Below are 20,003 nucleotides of genomic sequence, written 5' to 3' on the forward strand. Positions count from 1 at the left end.
CCAGCAGAACTGTGCCTACATAGCTTTGTAGCACAGGCCTGGCATCAGAGCAGAAACAATGCATGGACTACTAGCAGCAGGAGCATGAACCACTGGTGCAATTTCCCCAGGGCCAGGACATCCTTGACCATGCCTGATGGCTGTATATTTGCTGTCTCCACAAGATGTGTGGTAATTCAAGCAGGAGGGACTTGAGCCCTGGGAGAGGCTCCCCAGTCTGTGCCATGTAGCTCAGAGTAGCTTTTCCACCTTCAGGGCCTGCTACAATGGCTGCTGTCAGCCCAGGTGCATCACTGCCATGAAAACCCAGTTATCTTACCAGGCTGTCGTGTGGATGTCTCCCCTCACACTGGAAGCTCCATGGCCTATGCAGGTGCCATTGTCTCTCTCCGAACTGGATCTGCCAAAACCAGGGACGTCTTGCAGCAGTTATCTGGGCAGCTGGGCTCCTTAGTTCTAGCTGTGGCATTTGGCCCTGGAGATGCGCAGCCTCAGCCAAGATAGAGTGCAACGTACCAGTACCCTGTAGCCTGCCAACTTCCCTGGATCATCAACAAGCTGGCCATTGTTTGGTACATGCTACTGCAGCTGCAGGGCTACAGCAGTGAGCTCTGAAGTGCGTTCTGGCCTGTAGTGGTAGCGAGAAGCTCAGCATGTTTGCAACCTGACTTAAGGTCAAGCATGAGCTATGCACATTGGCTGACAGTTGCAGGGAGCGAGTGATGAGGCAAGAACTTGGATGTCCAGAGCTGAGCCAGCAGGAACGCCGGTTCTACCAGCCAAACTGCACTTGTGCTGGTCTGATTGCTTCTGCTGGCATTTATGTGCTGAGGGCTTTACCTGTGTAGTACCTTGGTGGGGCTATCCCTGCACATGGGGACAGGGTTACCTCTCAGAGTCCCTGTGCACAGATTCCCTACCCATTACTAGGCAGCCACACTAATAACAGCCATGACATGGGGGGTGAGGGCTGACCTGCTCCAGCAGGGGCATCGCAAGGTGCTCAGTCCCCTTATATTGCCCCGTGAATTACTCCTAGCACAGCCCTGCTCCACCTTCTGATGCCTGCTCTCAGCATGGCTGGCATTGGCAACCATAGCACAAGTGACCACAAGACACCGAGCGGCTCTTGGTCATTAGCACCATTTAATGTAGCAGAACCCAGCCCTCCTGCACACCTCCCCACCCCTCCTGAGCAAGAGATATGCACCCCAGAGTGCTGAGCATTGCCAAGCACAGTAACAAATTTCTTTGAGGCACACATGGAGGTACTGTGTAATGTACAGCTCTGGCAGCTGCACAAAGCTGCTGCTGCTTGCTGGGGGGAAAGCAGAACATGCTGCAGATAAGGCAATGCGATCCCAAAAGTCCCCACCCATAGACCTGGCAGTTGGAGTGGCCCTGACTGGGCTGGGGGTGGGTGGTTGATGCAGTTTCTCATGTTCACCAAAGGTACATTTTACACATGCTTCAGGGGTAGGGCACTTTAATTAGAGTGGCTCTGAGAGTCACTTTAATTAAAACACCCGCAGAGTCTTGTGCATCAGTGTCTAACTGGATACTAACTCCTGGCAATAAGGGTTATATAGTGACACCAAGCAGGTGTGAGGCAGCAGAAGCTGCAGTGCAACCCTGCTTGGTCACTTACAGCTCCAAACACCACCAGGCACTGCATTTTCCTACAGAGAAATCATGATTTCAAATCAGCATGTTCCCATTCTCACTATCCCTGCAACCTCCCTCAGGCCTCCTGTGCTGTTCTCATGTCTACCAGAAGGGAATGGTGTTGATCCATTTTCCCTTCCTACCACAGGCTACACACATCTCTGGTCCCTGCTAGCCTAGGGAAACAAGGCCTGGCCCTTGGGCAGAGCAGTAGCTGCACACACAAGCCCATCACACTCCTTTCTAGAGGACAATTCAGAGATAGCACCTTCCCCTAAGCTGGGGGCATTTCTGATAGTCTCCCCCATACAGGTACCTCTTCTCCACAGTCACAATTTGAGGGGTGCTAGCAGAAAGGAGTACATTGGGAGGGTCTCAATGCTGAGAGAAAGGATGGAAAATGTTATCTTATAACCAAGGGGAAACCAATTCTGAGACTTCTGGAGAGAGCTCAGGCTACACAGGATGGAGCCTGAGCTGCCACCCTGAACAGAAGGGCAGCCAGGCTGTGAACACACTAATTTCCCACTGCCCATGACCACACCAAGCTCCCAGCAGGGAACTGGGCAGTGATCAGCTGGTACCACACCACACCTCTCCTCCTCAATCCTGTGCCCCAGCTGCTCATGTCTTTGCCAGTCCCTTTGAGGCAAACGCAATGGAATGAGGGCAGGGAGGACATATTGTGTGTTCAGATTCCAACATGGCTTTATTGGGCCACTAGGAGACTGATGTTGTGGAGCATCAGCCAGTCTCTTATGAGCCATGAAGGAAAGGCAGCATGGCGGGGGACTGAGGTGAGAGCAGGCCCTGGCAATGAGCACAAGGTTGTAGCAGGTTTGTGTCTTGGAGTGAGTGTGGTGATGGCTGGTGGGTATGCGCATGTATGTGTGTAAGTGATTGATTTTCAGGCCCTTAAAACAGTGTAATAATAATGCAGAGCCATAGGAGGTTTTGGGAGAGGGAAGGGTGGGGAGTCTGTGTGTGTGCATTTAGAAAAGAGGATGAAAGAAAGCAATCCACTAAAGTGTTTTGGAGGGAGGTAGCATCTAAACCGCCCCACGGCCTCAGACACTCACCTCCCCAGAGCCTGTGCCACCACACAGAACATCATGGGGGTGAAGCTGATTACAAGCAAGGCAACACACACCAGCCTTCATCCACAGCAAAGCTGAATGAAACACAACAGGTCAAGCAGATAGCATAGAGGATGACAAGAGTCCTGGTTGCTAAGGAGGCTTTGCCATCAGAAATAAGTGCTGATCATGTCCCTTCTAAGTTCCCAAACTGGCTTGGAAAGTTGTTAGAAAGGGGGCTGTATCTTCACACCTGCTAATTGTAAGCAAGAATTCCAGGAATTTTATGCACAGTAGAAATCCAGAGCCCGGAATGGAAAACAATGAAGATTTCCAGTTCAGAATTCCTGTATTGTTTCAAGAGGCCTTCTTTTTTTCCCATGGCTTTAATCACCTCCTGTAACAACAGGATGCCCTTAACTAACATGTCCAGCCCTGTGCACTTCATTCTCACATAACATTTTAATTGCTCAACTTTCATCTAGTAGCTAATCAGTTGTGTATTTTTCTAAAGCAGCTATTTCCTTTTTGGCTAAATCCAGTTTCATTTGGTTTCAGGGCTCCCGGCTTGATTGGAAAATATGCATGTGCAAATTCAGCAAAAAGCTTATGTCCAATTGCTTTGAAAGGGCTTTGCAGTGGATTTGAGGGGCACTGAAGGGTTAACTCGCACTACCCCATGAGGGAAAAGCCTCATTTGAACTGTAGTGTGGTGCCATTAGTGCTTGTAGGAGTATCAGAAGAGCTTAGTGTTCCTAGCTATATTCCCCTGGTCGCTAACCCAAAAACAATATCTCTATTCCCATTCTGGAATGTGACCCAGATGAGTCATCAGCAAATGACCAATGACAATTTTTAAGTGATATTTTTATATCATTAAGGGGTTAGGTTAGCTTCAGCATATTCTTTTTTAAAACACTTGTCCCAAGGACCCTCCCTGACCTGTCTGTCCTGGTCACCAGACCAAAGGGTAAGAATGGATCCATGGCCACAATGACACGTAACAGGACATTCAGCTATGGTTGATTTCCCACTGCCTGTCCAGGGGCTACAGAGTGGAGTACTGGAGGGGCAGCCCTGTGCTGATATGAGGACTGATCCCTGCTGGTACTGAGCATCTACAACTCACAATGAAAATCAGTGGGAGCTCAACTCCTCTCTAGCACTACGACTGGCTCCCAAGCCCCCTTCCATGTGCCCCACTGGACATGTGTGTAACCTTCCTGGGGCAACCCCATCCCATTTTTATAAGGCACAATGGTACGAGTGGTACTGGGACCACAACACAGGTCAAGGGCAAGCAGCTGGGACCTTGGAAACTGGGTTCCCCAATGTCATGGTACCTGTGCCAAGTTAGAGCAGCTTCCCTGCCACGGGGCACTGCTGAAAGCCGAGGTCCACTATGTCACAGCGCCCCCTTACAATGCAGCCAGGAGGGATTCTGGTTGCTATGACATGTGAGATGGCTGGGCCCTGCTGGAGGCTCTGCGCAGCAAGCACTAAAACCCTCTGGGCCCTAGAATTTCACTCAGGACTTTCTGTCACCAGAAAGCCCACGGTAGGGAGATGCTCACATCTGCACAAGTGCTAGCACCTTCTGGCCCTGCTCTTCTACACACCATGGTGGGCTGCAAGGCTACAGCAGGGGGCCATTCCAAAGGAGGCTGTGAGGACAGGCCAGCTTGGGGCAGCAGCCTTTGCATCCCAGTGATGCCTTTTAAGCTCCTAGGGGTAGTAGACTAGACAAGGACTGCTCCCAGGAGGCAGTGTAGTCTTGCCAGGAGCTTGAGTGGGCAGCACCTGAATAAGCCACCCTCCTCCTCCCTGCAGAAGTGAGTAACCAGGTGGATGGCACCCTGGGACCAAGATGGTGCCTCAATCAGATGAAGGAGAGCAGGGTCTAGGGCTACTTGCCTGGGCCTTGGATGTGCCCAGCACAGCACAGCTAGAGTTAAGTGCTCGGTGAATTCAGACTATTGTTCCAAACACAATGGAGAGGAAGAGGATGTCAGGGGCCGAGTATTTGTGGCAAGTCCCCAGCAAATTCCTTTGGTTATTTAGAAGCCACATGCGTGAAGGAAGTAACACATTAACCCTACATTGCCAGCCCCTTTGGAGTATAGGAGCAGGGAGCAGGACACCTCAAGCACAAAGAGCCAGCACTTAGTGTGAGGAAGCCCCGGTTTCTAGAGCTTGAGGGCACCATTCAGGGCCTATGATTAGTGCAGAACCAGTTCACCAGGGACTCTGCTGGCCAGCAAGGGGCTGAGAGTAAATCCCAAGCATTGCTGTGGGTTGGGAGCCAGAAGGGATGGGGGGAGGCAGTGGTCAAGCCAGATGTCCCTGCAGAAAGAGGTCAACCAGAGGGTGGGGTCCCTGGGTTAGTGCTTTCTCCCCCCAGAGCTGCTCACCGATTTGATATTGTCTAGTGATAAGGCACACAGTATGGCAACAGCCACTCTAATGGGGAGACTGATATTGGCAACAAGCAACACAAGGATGAACCCAACTGGGGTCACTGCAGGCAGCCCTGTCACCCACAGTGGGGGTGTGGGGTGGGCAGGGAAGGAAAGGGGCCCAAAATCCAATCTGCTAGGGCACAGCACTCCAGCCCTGGCTCTGCCTACAATTGAACCCTATGTGACTTTGGCACCAAGTTTTTGCAGAGAGCAGAAGAGCTGGTTGTGGGGAGAACAGTGCTCCACTACAACCAAGCTGCCCTGCCAGAAGAGGCAGAACCTGGGCTGGCATAGTCAGGACATGGCACAGAGATCAGCAAGGAATAGCCTGTGCCTTAGCATGTGCAATGAATGCTGGGGTGCAGGCAACCCCAACAGTAGCGCTGGTGGGGCTGAGGGATGCTACCAGCACGCAGGTGTTAGCAGAGCATGCAGCAGCACTGTGCCCACCCCAGGCACATGACCAAGGACTCCATGGGGATCCCATATACTGCAGAGTCCAAGGCAGATGCTGGGAGCCTGAAGCACAGGTTAGCAGACACCATCAGTGACAGGGTCTCTGCAGACATCTCCCAGCCTCTTGTCAAGGTGCCCTGGTGGAATAGATGCAGGAGGTCACAACCCAACCTGCTTCTACTGCCCTGCGTGGAGCTGTCATGGTTACGAAGGAATCCACACAAGTCACTGAGTGATGGATCTGACCTGGATTCTTGTGCCCTGCCAGAATGGACTCTGAACATCCTGCACAGAGGAGCCTACTGCAAGGGGCAGGGCCTTGGGTGAGAGGGCACAGGGAGCAGTCCCCCGTGGAGGACAGGGAGGTGTTGAACCTGGCCGGAAGGGAAGGTGATTTGAAAGCCTTGTGCCATCCTTACCTGGGAGCACTGAGGAAGAGCAATTCTTGTCTTTGGTGCTGAGTTCTCAGTGCTCATCTGGGTTCCCTTCATCCAGGAAGCCCAGACCAGATCCCATCCCCAGAGGCAGGGCTGATCAGGACGGCAGGCTCTGGGCAGATGCTCCAGCTGCGGCAATGCCCCACACCCTGCCCTCTTCACTGGCTAAGAAGCAACTTAACATATAAAAATAAATAACATTTCAGAGGGATCCCCTGCCCCCCAGCCACACTCCCACATGCAAGCGCAGGCACAGGTGTAGAGAGGACCAGACACCAGTCACTGGGACAAGATCCACTTTGGTAGTGCTGCCTGCAGGCTTGGTGCTTGGTTAGCAGTGCCCTCTAGGCCTGTGGCTGGGATGTTCATGCAGACAAGGGCTCCTGCAGCAGAATGGCTGACAGGAAGCAAGCATCAGTCCCTTGGGTTCTCTCGCTCACAGCTGTGTCTGCCACACACTTTGGCAAGGGCTGGGAAGGCTGAAGCAACATCCCTTTGGGGTGTTCAAGACACCATGTCATCAGGTTCCTTTCCAGTTCAGCTCCAGAAATCCCTGTATGCTCTCCAGTGGGGGTGGGTGGGTGGGTACTCGTAGGCCTGGCAGAGCTCCTGCAGTACAGAGCCTCTGTGTTCCTGGTGTTAGTGAGATGGCACCTGTGACCCAACAGGTTCTTGGCAGGCCAATGGTGAGAGGAGATGGCTGGCACAGCTGCACCCCAGGGCGCTCAGGACTTGGAATTCTTGGGGCTGTCCAAGGTCTTTTATGAACTCACTGATTGGTAACCAGGGCCCAACTGGTCCTGGGAGCCAGAAGGCACTTGAGTCTCCTGCAGAATTAGTGCATGTGCTGAGATGGGAACACCAGCCTCAAAGCCATTCTCCAAGGCCATGATCTGGGAGACTGCAGTGGGCAGCAAGGCACATCGATGCCCCACCTCTGCTCTAGGTCCTGCTGGCATCATCCCATGAGAAGGCAGCTGCTGGGCAGGCCAGGGCACTAACACTCTTTGGGGCCCAGCAGGAGACTCTCCCTGAGACACTTAAGCTGCTCCTCCCCCAGCTTGATTTTCTCCTCTAGCTCCCGTTGCTCAATGAGGAGGGCAGACTTCATCTTGACAAAGTGCTGGTAGTCCTGTAGCTGCTCATCCAGCAGGTAGCGAGACACAATCTCGTACACAACCCGCTCCCGGCGGCCCACATGCTCCTTCAGCTCCTTGGCATCTTCCAGTTGCTCTGAGAGCTGCCGCTTCTTTTCAATCAGTGCTACCTGCAGGACAGAAAGGGGTGGGGTGGTGGTAAGCATGGCCTTCAGAGCTGCTGTGGCCTTGAGGTAGGACGTGAAGGGCAAGATTGGAGGTCCCCGAGACAAGACAGAATAGGGCCCAGCCCCACATAAAGAACCCCCAAATAATTCATAGAAATGTTGGAATTGGGGAAGAGTGTTCAGGAACTGGGAAACCTTACACACAACTCAGCTTTTACCCCTCAATCCTGTCCCACAGCCCTCTGCTATCCCATCCCTGAGCAGAGACAACCCTCCCTGATCTGTGCTTTGCTAATGCAGAATGTGGTTGCCTACATAGGCAACTGCTGTCCCGGGCAGGGTGGTCCCACCTCAGTTCCTGAGCAAACCATTACAATCTCCTCTGTAAATTCACTTCACTCTGCTGGTTTCACAAACACAGTTCCTGAGCCTGGAGTGTTGGTGAACATGGTTGTGCACTGCTTAGTGCCTTGTGCACCCTGCCTCAGAAGTACGTGTAAGAGTCCTTGGGGAGCAACCTCAGAAGTGCTTCTTTTCTCCAGCATTTTCCATCCTGCAGTCAGACCCTCCCTGCTGCCTGTGACCCACTGCCCTGGTTCCCCAGTGGATGGCATGTGGCTGGTGATCTAGCTCCAGCAGAGATGTGGGGCTGGGATACTCATGCCCATACTGAGGAAGACCTCTCTTCCATGTCTGCTCCTCCCACCTAATTCCTTCTCCCCCTTCAGCTCCTGCCCCATACCTTCTCCTCCTCAGTGGCCTCAGGGCCCAGGCTATTGAGCGCATTCTCCACACGTGCTAGACGGCCCGAGAGAGACAGCAGCAGGTTGACCACCCTGTCCAGGTCCCCGACAAAGAGGCGAAACTTGTCCAGCTCATTGGGCTTGCAGACACTCTTGAGCTGGCTCTCCACTTCTTCACCCAGGGCTGAGTTGGCACTGATGTCATCCTGCAGGCCCCGCTGCGCCTCCTGCAGCACTGACAGCTTCCTGCTGAGGCTCTCAATGAGCTGTGCCTGCATAGAGGGGGTGTGTTACACAGAAGATGGAGAGGGGGCTAGGAATCAGGGTGACGGGGTTCTCTTCCTAGCTCTGGGCAGGAAGAGGGGCCTAGCAATTAGAGTTGAAGCAGGGGGCAAGCCTGTGTTCTTTCCAGCTAGGGGTGGAGTTTGAGTTAGGTAGGGGCTCTCTTGGGCTCTATTCTCCATGCTGGGGAAGGAAGTGATATCTAGTGGTTGGAGCAGGGGCACAGGACTTTGTTTCTATTCCCAGCTCAGGAGAGGGAAGTGGAAGCTAGTGGTCACAGCAAGGTGAGGGTCCGCTGGGTTCTCTTCCCTGTCCTTCCATGGGCCCTTGGCTAAACTTCACAGGGAGGATAAAGATGCCCTGGTGATCTCACAGGGACCCAGCCACATTGCTCCAGGCTGGACCCCATACCCACATTCATCCCCTAAAGTCAGTAGAAAGTTTTCTACCTGCAACCCTGGCTAGGGCACAGCCTGCAGTACCTGTAACTGCCCCCTCTCACCTTTTTCTGTGCCAGCTCATGATCCACCTCCTCATCCTCAGAGGTCCTCTCTGCTGTGTCTGGCAGCTCTTTCATCTTGTTCAGCAACTCGGCCTTGCCCGCAGAGGTGTTATAATACGCTGAGTAGGAGGTGGGGCTGACAGCCCCACCTGGGGGAGGCGAGATGGGCTGGAACTCCTGCCTGCACCAACACAGGGCACCACATGGGTTAGACAGAGACCCGGTGGGGAATGTCGCAGCACAGTGCAGTGGAACCCACACTGGCAGGAGACCCCAGCATCCACACCCTCATGAACACCCATGGCTCCTGCCTTCCGGGGCTCCTTCAACGCATGTCTGAAGTCCTGTTCTGCCAGTGTCCTTAGTCCCTCTTGTCTCCCATTCCTAAGAGTCACAAGGGGAAGACTCACTGCTGCTCTGTGCATAGAGGCAATGCTTGAATGTACGGCCAGCCACAGAGGCTGCCTGTCCAATGATGTATAGGGACAGCAGCAACAAGGGCTAAAACCTGCAGGAAAGGGGAGGGCTGAGATAACTTTGGAGAGGAGTCAGGCTGAAGGAACATGGAAAACACACAGAGATGTCATATGCTCCAGTCTCAAAGTCCTCATGCTGGTAGTGTCTGCATCTACAGCTATTTACATTCTATTTACATCCTGAAATCCAGCCCCGCCAATGCCCACCAGCCAGCTCCATGCAAGAGAAGCTGAGATGTCTCCTACCTTTCATGGGCCACTGCCTCCCCCTGCTTCTCCAGCAGCCAGTCCTGCTGGCATTGGTCCTTCCATGCCTGCTGATCCCCCGCCGAGAAGAGCTCACCCATGACCTTAGCTGTCGTCACCATGCTGGCAGCTGGGGTCAACACACTGGCCAGGGAGCTGTCCCTGCCAGCCACATCTCGCATCAGCTCCTCCGAGTCCATGCGGCAGGGGTGCTGCCTGCTTGTCACACCTGGCCGACAGCTCTCCAGCTCTGCATTCTCCTGGGCTGACTCCATCTCCCTGGGGGCTGCAGAAGGAGGCAAGGAGTGAATGGCCATAGTTGGTATGTGGGCTCACTCTATAGGAAGTCATGGGGAAGCCTCACTCACCCAGGCTGGGGGGGCTGGGCCGTGGCTGCTTGTGGCCCCAGCTGATCACTCGGTACTGCTCATCCTTCATAGGCCTTCCCTTATCCCACTGGGTCTTTGCCTTCACTCCCTCCTCTGAGAACCCATCTGGCCTTTAAACAGAGGGGATGAAAGTTATTGATAGCTCTTCAAATCCCCCCAGCCCCTGGCATGCTGGGCAAGAGCCCTGACTTCAAAGAAGCAACTTTAGGCTGACTGGACTCAGGAAAATGCTCAGAGACATGACTACATGTTTGACAGAGGAGTGTGTTGGACAATGGGTAATTGGGAGAGGCAACAAGTAAAGGCAACAAGTCCCTCAGGCTTGTGCCTCGCCTTGCTTACATGAAAAAAAATTTAGGACTCAGTGCCTCCTCTAAGTTTACATGAGGGAAGTAGAAGGACGCAAGGGATCAGCATTAGCATTCTGCCAGGGTGGCCACAGTTTGCTGTTGCCATTTTCTGATCCTCAATCATCCCAGCTGCTAGAGGATTGGTATCCGAGGGGTGGCAGATAGGCAGTGACAGCCCAGCTCCTTCCCTGGATGGGGTGGGGAGGAGGTGGCGGTGCCAAGCTGGCTGGATCACAGCCCCCACCCCTCCACATGGAAAACATCCCTCGCTCTGGCTGTAATGGTGGTCGATGGATCAAGGTGCTTTTAGTTTGGCAGACACCTAACAAAGTGCTCCAAGCTCCTGGGCTCAGGCCCATAGAAGGGGACTCGCAACAGGGTTGGGCATCTCCTCAAGACAGACCAGTGCATGTTTGCTCTCTGTCTCCTAGAGAAACAGGCTCAGCCCCAGTCTAAAATAGGACACGAGCACCTGGAGACCACTGCCGTGAGACAAGCACAGCTTAGGGCCAACGGGCAGCATCCAAAAACAACCTCTTGAGGTAACAAGTCCTGCCACTGCAGTAAGGACACCCCTGTTATCCTTCCTGTGCCAGGGGAGGTGACAAGGGTGCACACTGTGGTGGGAGGGAAGAGACAGCAGGGATACTTGCCTAGGAGAGTCTCTGGTGCCCACATCGAGCTCTGGTGTCCTCCATAGCGAGCTGGGGCAGTAACAGTGGGGGCTCCCCTGATCTGGGGGCTGCCCGGTGCCTGTGGGGATGGTAGATTCCTGAGGTGGGGTGAACTGCACTTGACACTGTGAGGAGGCTGGGGGCTTGGCTGGGTCCCCATGGTGCTTGTCTAGGGGCAGGCTCTGGGAATGCTGCCTTGCTGCCTCTACAGAGCTTCGATTCTGCTGGTGGGACTGCTCCAAGGGCACTGTTGTGAAGGCTGAGATGGACCCCGAGGATTCAGGAGGGTAGACGTGGTAATGGGATGCCCGGCGAGTCCTGTACTTCTCCCAGTTGGGGGGTGGGGGTCGTGGAGGGGGTGGCCCTTTCTTTCTGGTTGGACGTGGAGGCTCTGGCCTAGTCTCGTCTAGCTTAGCTGAGGGGATGTCTCTTCTCTCCATGCGCCTGGGACTCGGAGGCTCTATGGTGAGGTGGCTTTCGGAGAATGCCCGTCCACGGAGTGGGCGGTGCAGCAGCTCTGGCAGGCTCTCCTCATAAGCTGGGCTCTTCAGCCCTTGTGCAGCTTGATCACCGTCCCAGGAGAGGTCTAGGGAGGACGTGGCCCGGTAGCACTTGGGCCACTCTTGCTCAGAGCTCTCAAAGCAGGGCTGGAATGGGCCCCCCCTCTGGAAGCTGATCTTGTAGTGCGACAGTTCACTGCAAGAGACAGGAGGGGGCAGACAACCCAAAAGCAATTCAATCACATGGTCACGTTTCCTGCCCAGCCTCAGCCTGCTCAGTGCTGCCAGGTGCTTGTCTACACAGACAGGGTTACTGTCATACCCAGGGACTCTAAGGCCCAATTCCCTACTGTTAGGGCAACCCTGGTCCCTAGGAGTAACTCTAGATAGCAACAGCCTCCAACAAGGCCACGAATCCCCACCACTCTGTGCTGCAGGGCCCAGCCTATTCCACTCACTTAGTGCTCTGGGCCTCTACCTATCTATTGTAGGATTTTTATGTCCCCAAATCATGTTACCATCCCCCTCCCACTCTCCTCCTACCAACCCATACCTCAAGGGCTTCTGTGCCAGAGTTGTGCCCTGGGAACCCTGGCACAGGTAGTCTAAAAAGAGTTCTCAGGATACTTCCACCAGGACATCCGTGTTTGAAACGCCCCAGCATGAAGCCAATGATGGTGCTCAGTCACTTCAGGGGGACATGTCTGTGATACTGCCTGACACCAGAACCTCAACTGATCCCATTTCCAACCCACTGGGCATATCCCTTCTACAGATGCTCTCCCCATGCAAGGTTTAGCTTGGTGTTCCAGTAGCCTAGGCCAGAAGTAGAGGTTGAAGGAAAGGAGGTGGGTGGTCAGAGCACCTGAGACCAGGGCTCCAGCAAGCCTACTGACTTGCTGCGTGCTCCCATTCTAGGTTGACAACAACCCAGATTTGTAGAGTCCTCAGAGTTACCAGAGGAGCCAAGCTCAACTAGGCTCCCATGCACAGCACTACTAGGCCCCCATGCCTTGAATGGAACTGGGTTTTTCTCCTCCACAATTTATCTAGGCCATGGCAGACCTTGGTGCTGAACAGCAGCCCTAGGAACTGGAGCTGCTGTCCACCCAAAATCTTTGAAAAAATTATCAAGGCTCACATTTGTAAGAGCCCGGCAGGACAAATTATGCTGAGGGGAAACCAGCATGGGTTCATAGCAGGCATATCGTGCCTGACTAATCTAGTCTCTTTTTACGACCAGGTTACGAAACGCCTGGATACAGGAGGAGGGGTGGATGTCGTATACTTAGACTTCAGGAAGGCCTTCGATACGGTATCCCACCCCATACTGGTGAACAAGTTAAGAGGCTGTGACTTGGATGACTACACAGTCCGGTGGGTGGCGAATTGGCTAGAGGGTCGCACCCAGAGAGTCGTGGTAGATGGGTCGGTTTCGACCTGGAAGGGTGTGGGCAGTGGGGTCCCGCAGGGCTCAGTCCTTGGACCGATACTCTTTAATGTCTTCATCAGCGACTTGGACGAGGGAGTCAAATGTACTCTGTCCAAGTTTGCAGATGACACAAAGCTATGGGGAGAAGTGGACACGCTGGAGGGCAGGGAACAGCTACAGGCAGACCTGGGCAGGTTGGACAAGTGGGCAGAAAACAACAGGATGCAGTTCAACAAGGAGAAATGCAAAGTGCTGCACCTAGGGAGGAAAAATGTCCAGCACACCTACTGCCTAGGGAATGACCTGCTGGGTGGCACGGAAGTGGAAAGGGATCTTGGAGTCCTAGTGGACTCCAAGATGAACACGAGTCGGCAGTGTGACGAAGCCATCAGAAAAGCCAATGGCACTTTATCGTGCATCAGCAGATGCATGACGAATAGATCCAAGGAGGTGATACTTCCCCTCTATCGGGCGCTGGTCAGACCACAGTTGGAGTACTGCATGCAATTCTGGGCGCCGCACTTCAAGAGGGATGCGGATAACCTGGAGAGAGTCCAGAGAAGGGCCACTCGTATGGTTAAGGGCTTGCAGACCAAGCCCTACGAGGAGAGACTAGAGAAACTGGACCTTTTCAGCCTCCGCAAGAGAAGGTTGAGAGGCAACCTTGTGGCTGCCTATAAGTTCATCACGGGGGCACAGAAGGGAATTGGTGAGTATTTATTCACCAAGGCGCCCCCAGGGGTTACAAGAAATAATGGCCACAAGCTAGCAGAGAGAAGATTTAGACTGGACATTAGGAAGAACTTCTTCACAGTTAGAGTGGCCAAGGTCTGGAACGGGCTCCCAAGTGAGGTGGTGCTCTCCCCTACCCTGGGGGTCTTCAAGAGGAGGTTGGATATGCATCTAGCTGGGGTCATCTAGACCCAGCACTCTTTCCTGCCTATGCAGGGGGTCAGACTCGATGATCTATTGAGGTCCCTTCTGACCCTAACATCTATGAATCTATGAAAACCCCTGAACTACCTACCGCTTATACTGGACAAGATGGCTGCAGGGGTGAGTTAACTCTGAACAGTCTATTCTCCCCTCCTGCCCCCACAAATCCGAGGCAAAACTAGCTGCATTGGGAAGACAGTATTGTCTCGTGGATGGCGTGGTGTGCTGGCAGTGCTGGGTGACCTTGAGCAACTCACTTCCCTGCTCTGTGCTTCAGTTTCCCCACCTGTACTGTTGATATACCAACTTACTTTGCAAAGCACTTTACAATCTACTGATGGAAAGCACTACATGAGAGCTGGGGATTTTACATAGACAGGGACTGTACTGCCTGCAATTTTCCAACCCACACCCTTTGGAAAACCTCTCTACTTGCTGTGATGCTCAAGACTAGGCACACAAATCTTAGCCACAGGCACAGGCATTCCCCTTCCCAGCAGGGTCCCCTAATTGTCTCATATGCATGCATGCCACTAGAGCCCACAGGCAGAGAAGGAACAGCATTTATCCCACCCCTGCCCCATCTTGCTCCTGAAATCCAAGGAATAGCCAGAGTTTGCCTTTCTCTACAGACCCGTGTTGACATCCCAGCTGCCCCCCTCCCTGCCCCCACTTCTGTTTGCAATCCAAAACATTGCAGTTCTCCCTGCAGTGCTAATGTGGGAGTGGCTAAAAGAACTGGCTCCCTTTCCTCTGGCCCCATCCTGGCTTCTGCACTGCCCCTGGCCCTCAGGGCGCACAGGGTACACACACCTCAGGGCACCCAGCAGAGAAGGGGCCAGAGTTGCACTGCCCCAGGATCCCACAGCGTGCCAAGGTGCACATGTAGCCACTGCCACCATGGCTCACAGCAGGCGGCAGGCAGGCTGTGAACAGCTGCACCAGGGTCCGGAGCCCCCTCTGGCTGTGTGCTCAGGGGACACAGCAGAGAAGGGGCTGGGGCTGCACTGCCCCAGGGCCCTTCCCTGCCATATGCTCGGATCTGCGTGTGCAGCTGCTACTAGCCACGGAGCTGGGCTGGAGCTCTGGACCCCAGTGCACTGGTTGCAACCTCCCAGCTGCCTGCCACATCCATCCCAGCTGCCTGCCACAAAGCCTAGGCTCCTCACAGTGTGGCCTGCAGTCACCCTGTCACCTGTGTGGTTGACAGCAGCTGCCCATAGCCTCAGCCAGCTGTGGTGTGCAGAGCAAAATGTCCTCGTGTGCCATGCTCTGGCACATGTGCTGGGGTTGCCAACCCCTGCTTTAGGAGATGATGCTAGATTGCTGTGGGGAGGCCATGGCTTTCATGTACTAGGCTTCAGTGTCAACAGGGTGTACTGGCGTCTTTACTGTGTACTGGGTAAGTCTGATTTCCCCTCTGAGATGCTCCACCTTACATTTCCCCACCTGGGAAGAACCCTTACTGTTAAGCATCATCCAGGAATCTCCTCACTGGGAAGGTCCCCAACAAGAGGCACAGCCTTCAGACATGAGGCCTGACCTACTGGCCATTCACCAGACACCAGTTCCTGTTAAAGAACCATTTGCTGCACGTAGCCTCCAGCAAGGGGCCTTTCCACTTACTAAGAGGGAACAAATAGAGAGGAATCTGCCTTTGTTGGGCAAATGAATACCTGTAAAAAAGGAAAATCCAAGACAGAAAATTTTACACTGGGGAAAGCTCATTTGAAAGAAAAAAACCTTGAAGAGGAAGCAATAACTAAAACACATACCACAAACAGTCACCCAGCTTCACTAAGCCTCCTAGAGCCACACAACCCCCATTGGACAGATACAGTTCTAGCCATGCCAATATGCTTACTACTGGATGAGTTGTCTGGACCTCCTCCACTGACCCTGACACTCAAATCCCTTTTTGCCTCCACTTACAGGCCAAAGATGTGTCCTTCTGCATCTCATCTTGATGTAGAGACTGGAGGCACCACCACCTCTCCTCTGCTCAATCTATCAGTTCCACCCTCACCACCACCACCACACACAACAAAGCCTCAGCTACCTACAGTAGAGAAGCCAGACAGCCCTACACTTTATCAGTCACTCTCCTGACACTGGGGAGAGATCAGAGCCCACAAAGCTACCACACCACGTCCACTCCATGCCACACATCCTTGTCACAGATGCAAAGGCACTGAGAAGCAAGGGCCACCACAGAAAACCCCTAGCCTAGCTGTAGATTCACAGGACTTAAGGACACCATGGACTATTACATCACCTGGTCCAACCTCACATCTCAGTGATCATAACCCAGTTACCCCTGTACCAAGCCCAGTAATTTATCCAATTAATATACATCGCTGGGGCCTTCAAGTGCTACTGCAATCCAGAAAAATGCTCCTAAGCATACTAGGGTGGAAAAGGATATTGCATGTCCAGCTGATGAGCCACATTTTCCTGCTCGTGTTTTCAAAGTGTTGGGTATCACTTAAAATGCTTTGAAAGTCCTACATCTCCATCACCAGAATGGGTTGCAGTGCAATGAGGCAAAAGGCAGAGTTAAAGTTCCTGGCATTCCCCTAATGCTGCTTTTACCATGCCAAGTATTTGGGGCTTAAACAAATTTTAAATTGAATCTGAGAAGGTTTGAACAAGCAGGTGCCTAATTCAAGGCTCCTGTATCTATCTTTAGGCACTGAGGTTGGGGTTTTCCAAAGATTCATGCTCCTAAATCACTTGGGAAAACTATTCACTCAATGCCAGGACCGTTTCCAAGATCACCAGAGGATTGTTGTTTCAGTGGCAGTTGTCTGGAAGCACATGTCCAAACTGGGAGCTTGTGGTGACAGCAGCTGTTTGGCATCATACTCACTTGAAAAAACAGCTCTATTAGGTGCCAAATTATGGATTTAAGGACCTAAATTGAGGCTTCTACATCTGGAAACCTTTCCATTAACAACCTTCAAGGCCCTTCCTGCCCTACATCACTACTCTGTGCTCACAACCTTAAAGGGTTTAGTTTGGGAACTTATTCAAGCTCTTCTGCCTTCAAAATAAGCTAAAAGGCACTGTGCTCAGCAGGCTGGATGATTGTCTCAGTTCACTGGAGCAAGGGACAGGGTCTCTGCTGAGCTACTGTTCTGTAACTTTTCAGTAACACCCCAGAGGAAATCCTGACCCACAGGAAATCCCCTGCCTCCAGCAGAAGCATAAATGGAATCTCTTAGCAGGGCCAGCAGCCTGCCTGTCCCATCAGCATCCAGACACATGAAATCCCAGGAGTCATTATGGAGGCCACTTATTTTGGCTTCTGCAATCCAGATTGTCTGAGAAAGGGTCAGAGGGCAGGGGGCTTTAAACTCTTGGACACCAACTCCAAGCCACTGTGGTTCCTGACTGTACCAGAACTGGATTAAAAGTGAGATTTTTTTTAGCCTGCCACTGTGTTATGGAGTTGGAGGGTTTATAGATGGTTATAAAAGTCCATTGGATTTGCTCAGGTGCCGATCCCTTCCACATGTGCAGAGCTGCACCATTACTCTCAACCATCCTATGGCATCTCTTCCAAATCCATGAGTGATGGTCCCATGCTGACCACAGGGGCAACAAGGAGTTGCTTTCTTCAGGACAGGTTTTTCCCTGGATAGTACCATGCACAGGTGCTGTAGGGCTGGGCAGCAGCATCCTATGGGAAGGGCAAGCAGGCCAGATGGAGGCTGCTTCTTCCAAGCTGCTTGGAAGAGCACCCAGAGTAAGGCAGCACCACTGCTCCTTGGGGCCCAAGGGGCCCAGCTGGAAGCGGGAGCCAAGCAGCACACTGGGATGAATGGGGCATTAGTGACCCTGCTGGACCCCAGCCTTGGCTTCTGGCTTTACCTTTTAATCAAAGCAAAAAATCTGCCCCTCACTCAAGGAACCACATCAAAGGCTTCCTGCCAAGTGGGGAGTCAGTCCCACATCCCCCAGCCAGCACCTCTTACCTCACTGACTGGCTGGCCTTCCTGTTTATTGCTGCGGGCTCCCATTCGTCCAGAGGAAATTCCTGCAAAGAAAAATCAGATGAGCAAGAATGCCAGGATAAGTCTGTGCCCCTCCCCCGCATGGCTGCTTTCCCACTCCTCCTGCCCCAGACACTGGTGTCTGGCTCAAACCTCCACCTTACTCCACACACTGCCTTCCCCCATAACTGTTCCCACCTTGGGGAGCAGAACTGATGGGAGGCAGAGGTTGGGGGGACATTTATACCTTTCAGCCCTCATAGTCACGTTCTGCCAAAAACAGCTTTCAGACGGGAGCAGGTCTCAGCAGGGAGATGCATCCTTCTTGCTGCTAATGCCCCCCCTTGCTAGTCAGAAACCCATTCAGCCTATTTGCTGCCCCTTGTTCCAATTTGACTCCCACAGGGCCATGGGGTGGCACTACAACAAAGACCTTGTCCAGCTCAGCTGGGTCTGCACCACAATGTCAGGGTTTGCTGCAGCTGAGGCAGGCGGGTGTGTTCCCTACAACACAGCAGCCTGGGCAGGTCCCATCACAGCCCAACAGGTATGGAGCCAGGCGGGGCACAAGCAGGAAAGCAGCACACAGGGTGCTGCTGGGAGCCAAGAGCTCTGTTTCTGCTTCACAAAGCCAACATGCACCTCAGAGCACCTGAGCATTTAGGTTCCAAGTTGGACCTGGCAGGGAATTGCACCTCCAGCACCTGAGCTGAAAGCCCCAAGAGAGGCTCTGCCCCTGCTTTGCCCTGTGGCCAGGCCAGCAACCAGACCAACTGACTGAGCAACAGCAACACACTGCCAAATCTAGCAGCACATGCCAAAGCTAGTGCAAAAGTTATAAAGCAGCTCAGAAAGCAACGCTACCCCATGGCACAGGGAATCCTGCCAACTGTTATAGCAACCTCCAGCCATTAGTGCTAAGGAGCTGCAGCAGCTTTAAGAACTGCCACACTCCCAGACCCTTTCCACTACACAGGAGCTGTGTCTACATGAGATATTTACTAACACGGTAGACTAATTAACTGTGCAGTAAATGTTTTGGTGCACTTCTATTAGGCTGGAGTAAATTAATTTACTCCACAGCAGCACATGTGTAGACACTGCACCAGCTGGCTGGGGCTCGAGTATGCTTCAGTGCAGGGGCTGCCTGCAGGCTAGTTCCACAATGAAGCACTCTCATGCCCCAGCCAGCCCCTCCACAGCATGTTGAGCCAGGGGAGCAGTCCCGGGCTGGCAGGCTGACCCCCTGGGCTTCCAGCCAGCTGGGGCTGTTCCAACCTGGCTCAACATGCTGCAATCCCAGGCCCACATGCAGATGCGTGCCCAGGAACAATGAACTCTGGAGTAATAAGCTCTGGAGTTTATTGCTGTATATTAATAGGCATATGTAAATGCACCCAGGGAGGACACATTTATTGGCTCAACACATGGTTTAATTGTGTGTGAATAGTGTATTTGTTCCAGGCATGTGCCTACAGCTGGGTACATGCACCTGCCCCAGGGCACCTGGTGCTGGCCACAGTAGAGAAGACCCTGGGTCTGAGCACCTCAATGGGAATCCTCTATACTCCACAGGCCACTTCTGATAAAGGAGGCATTTGTTGCCAGGGCTATTGCTTTTCCCATATTGTGCAGAGAGAATAAAACGTGAGCTCCAAGTACAGCAGAACCCGTCCAGTGACCCCACAGCAGTCCTTCTAGATATAAAAACATCCTGATTTCCAAGTCAAGATTCAGCTTTCTGCAATGACAGCTACAAGCTCAGCATCCAACCTCCCCTGAGGGTGGAAGCTGCTGTCTCCCACCCTACAGGGCCAGCACAAGACAGACTTGGAATCAGAGGCATAGCTGGGATTCAAGTACTGCATTCCCTGCTTCATACCGGTCTCTGGCTGCCCCTGTTCTCTGAGGTCTCAGCCCCACTGCAGGTGCACAAACTGCAATGCCTCGCTGTCCCCTGGCCAGCCTGGGAGCAGCACAGATGGGCTCCAGAGGAAATGCCCCCTGGCTGGTAAAGATCTCTCACAGCTGGGCAAGTATAACCGGGTGCAGGGGATCTCTGAAGCAAGGGATGGGAAGAGGCACATCTCAGGAGCCCAGCACAGGCAAGGACTGTTTGGA

The 20,003-nt window shown here is 53.1% G+C and overlaps 1 protein-coding gene across 5 annotated transcripts in view; it reads right to left on the bottom strand.

Annotated features, from left to right (window-relative positions):
- Window positions 1-1,124: 1,124 nt before the first annotated feature.
- SHROOM4 (shroom family member 4) overlaps window positions 1,125-20,003 on the bottom strand; it is a 65,182-nt gene continuing 46,303 nt past the window's right edge. For all 5 annotated transcript variants that reach the window (XM_019481921.2, XM_006268158.4, XM_019481922.2 and 2 more), the window contains 7 exons: window positions 17,865-17,926; window positions 10,999-11,715; window positions 9,975-10,105; window positions 9,607-9,892; window positions 8,885-9,065; window positions 8,100-8,372; window positions 1,125-7,360 (listed from right to left, as the gene is read on the bottom strand). In XM_019481921.2, coding sequence (XP_019337466.1) covers window positions 7,091-7,360; window positions 8,100-8,372; window positions 8,885-9,065; window positions 9,607-9,892; window positions 9,975-10,105; window positions 10,999-11,715; window positions 17,865-17,926 — 1,920 coding nt within the window. In that variant the 3' untranslated portion in view covers window positions 1,125-7,090. The remainder of the gene's footprint in view (window positions 7,361-8,099; window positions 8,373-8,884; window positions 9,066-9,606; window positions 9,893-9,974; window positions 10,106-10,998; window positions 11,716-17,864; window positions 17,927-20,003) is intronic.

This window comes from Alligator mississippiensis, chromosome 8 (assembly GCF_030867095.1).
Source record: "Alligator mississippiensis isolate rAllMis1 chromosome 8, rAllMis1, whole genome shotgun sequence".
Lineage (NCBI taxonomy): Eukaryota > Metazoa > Chordata > Crocodylia > Alligatoridae > Alligator > Alligator mississippiensis.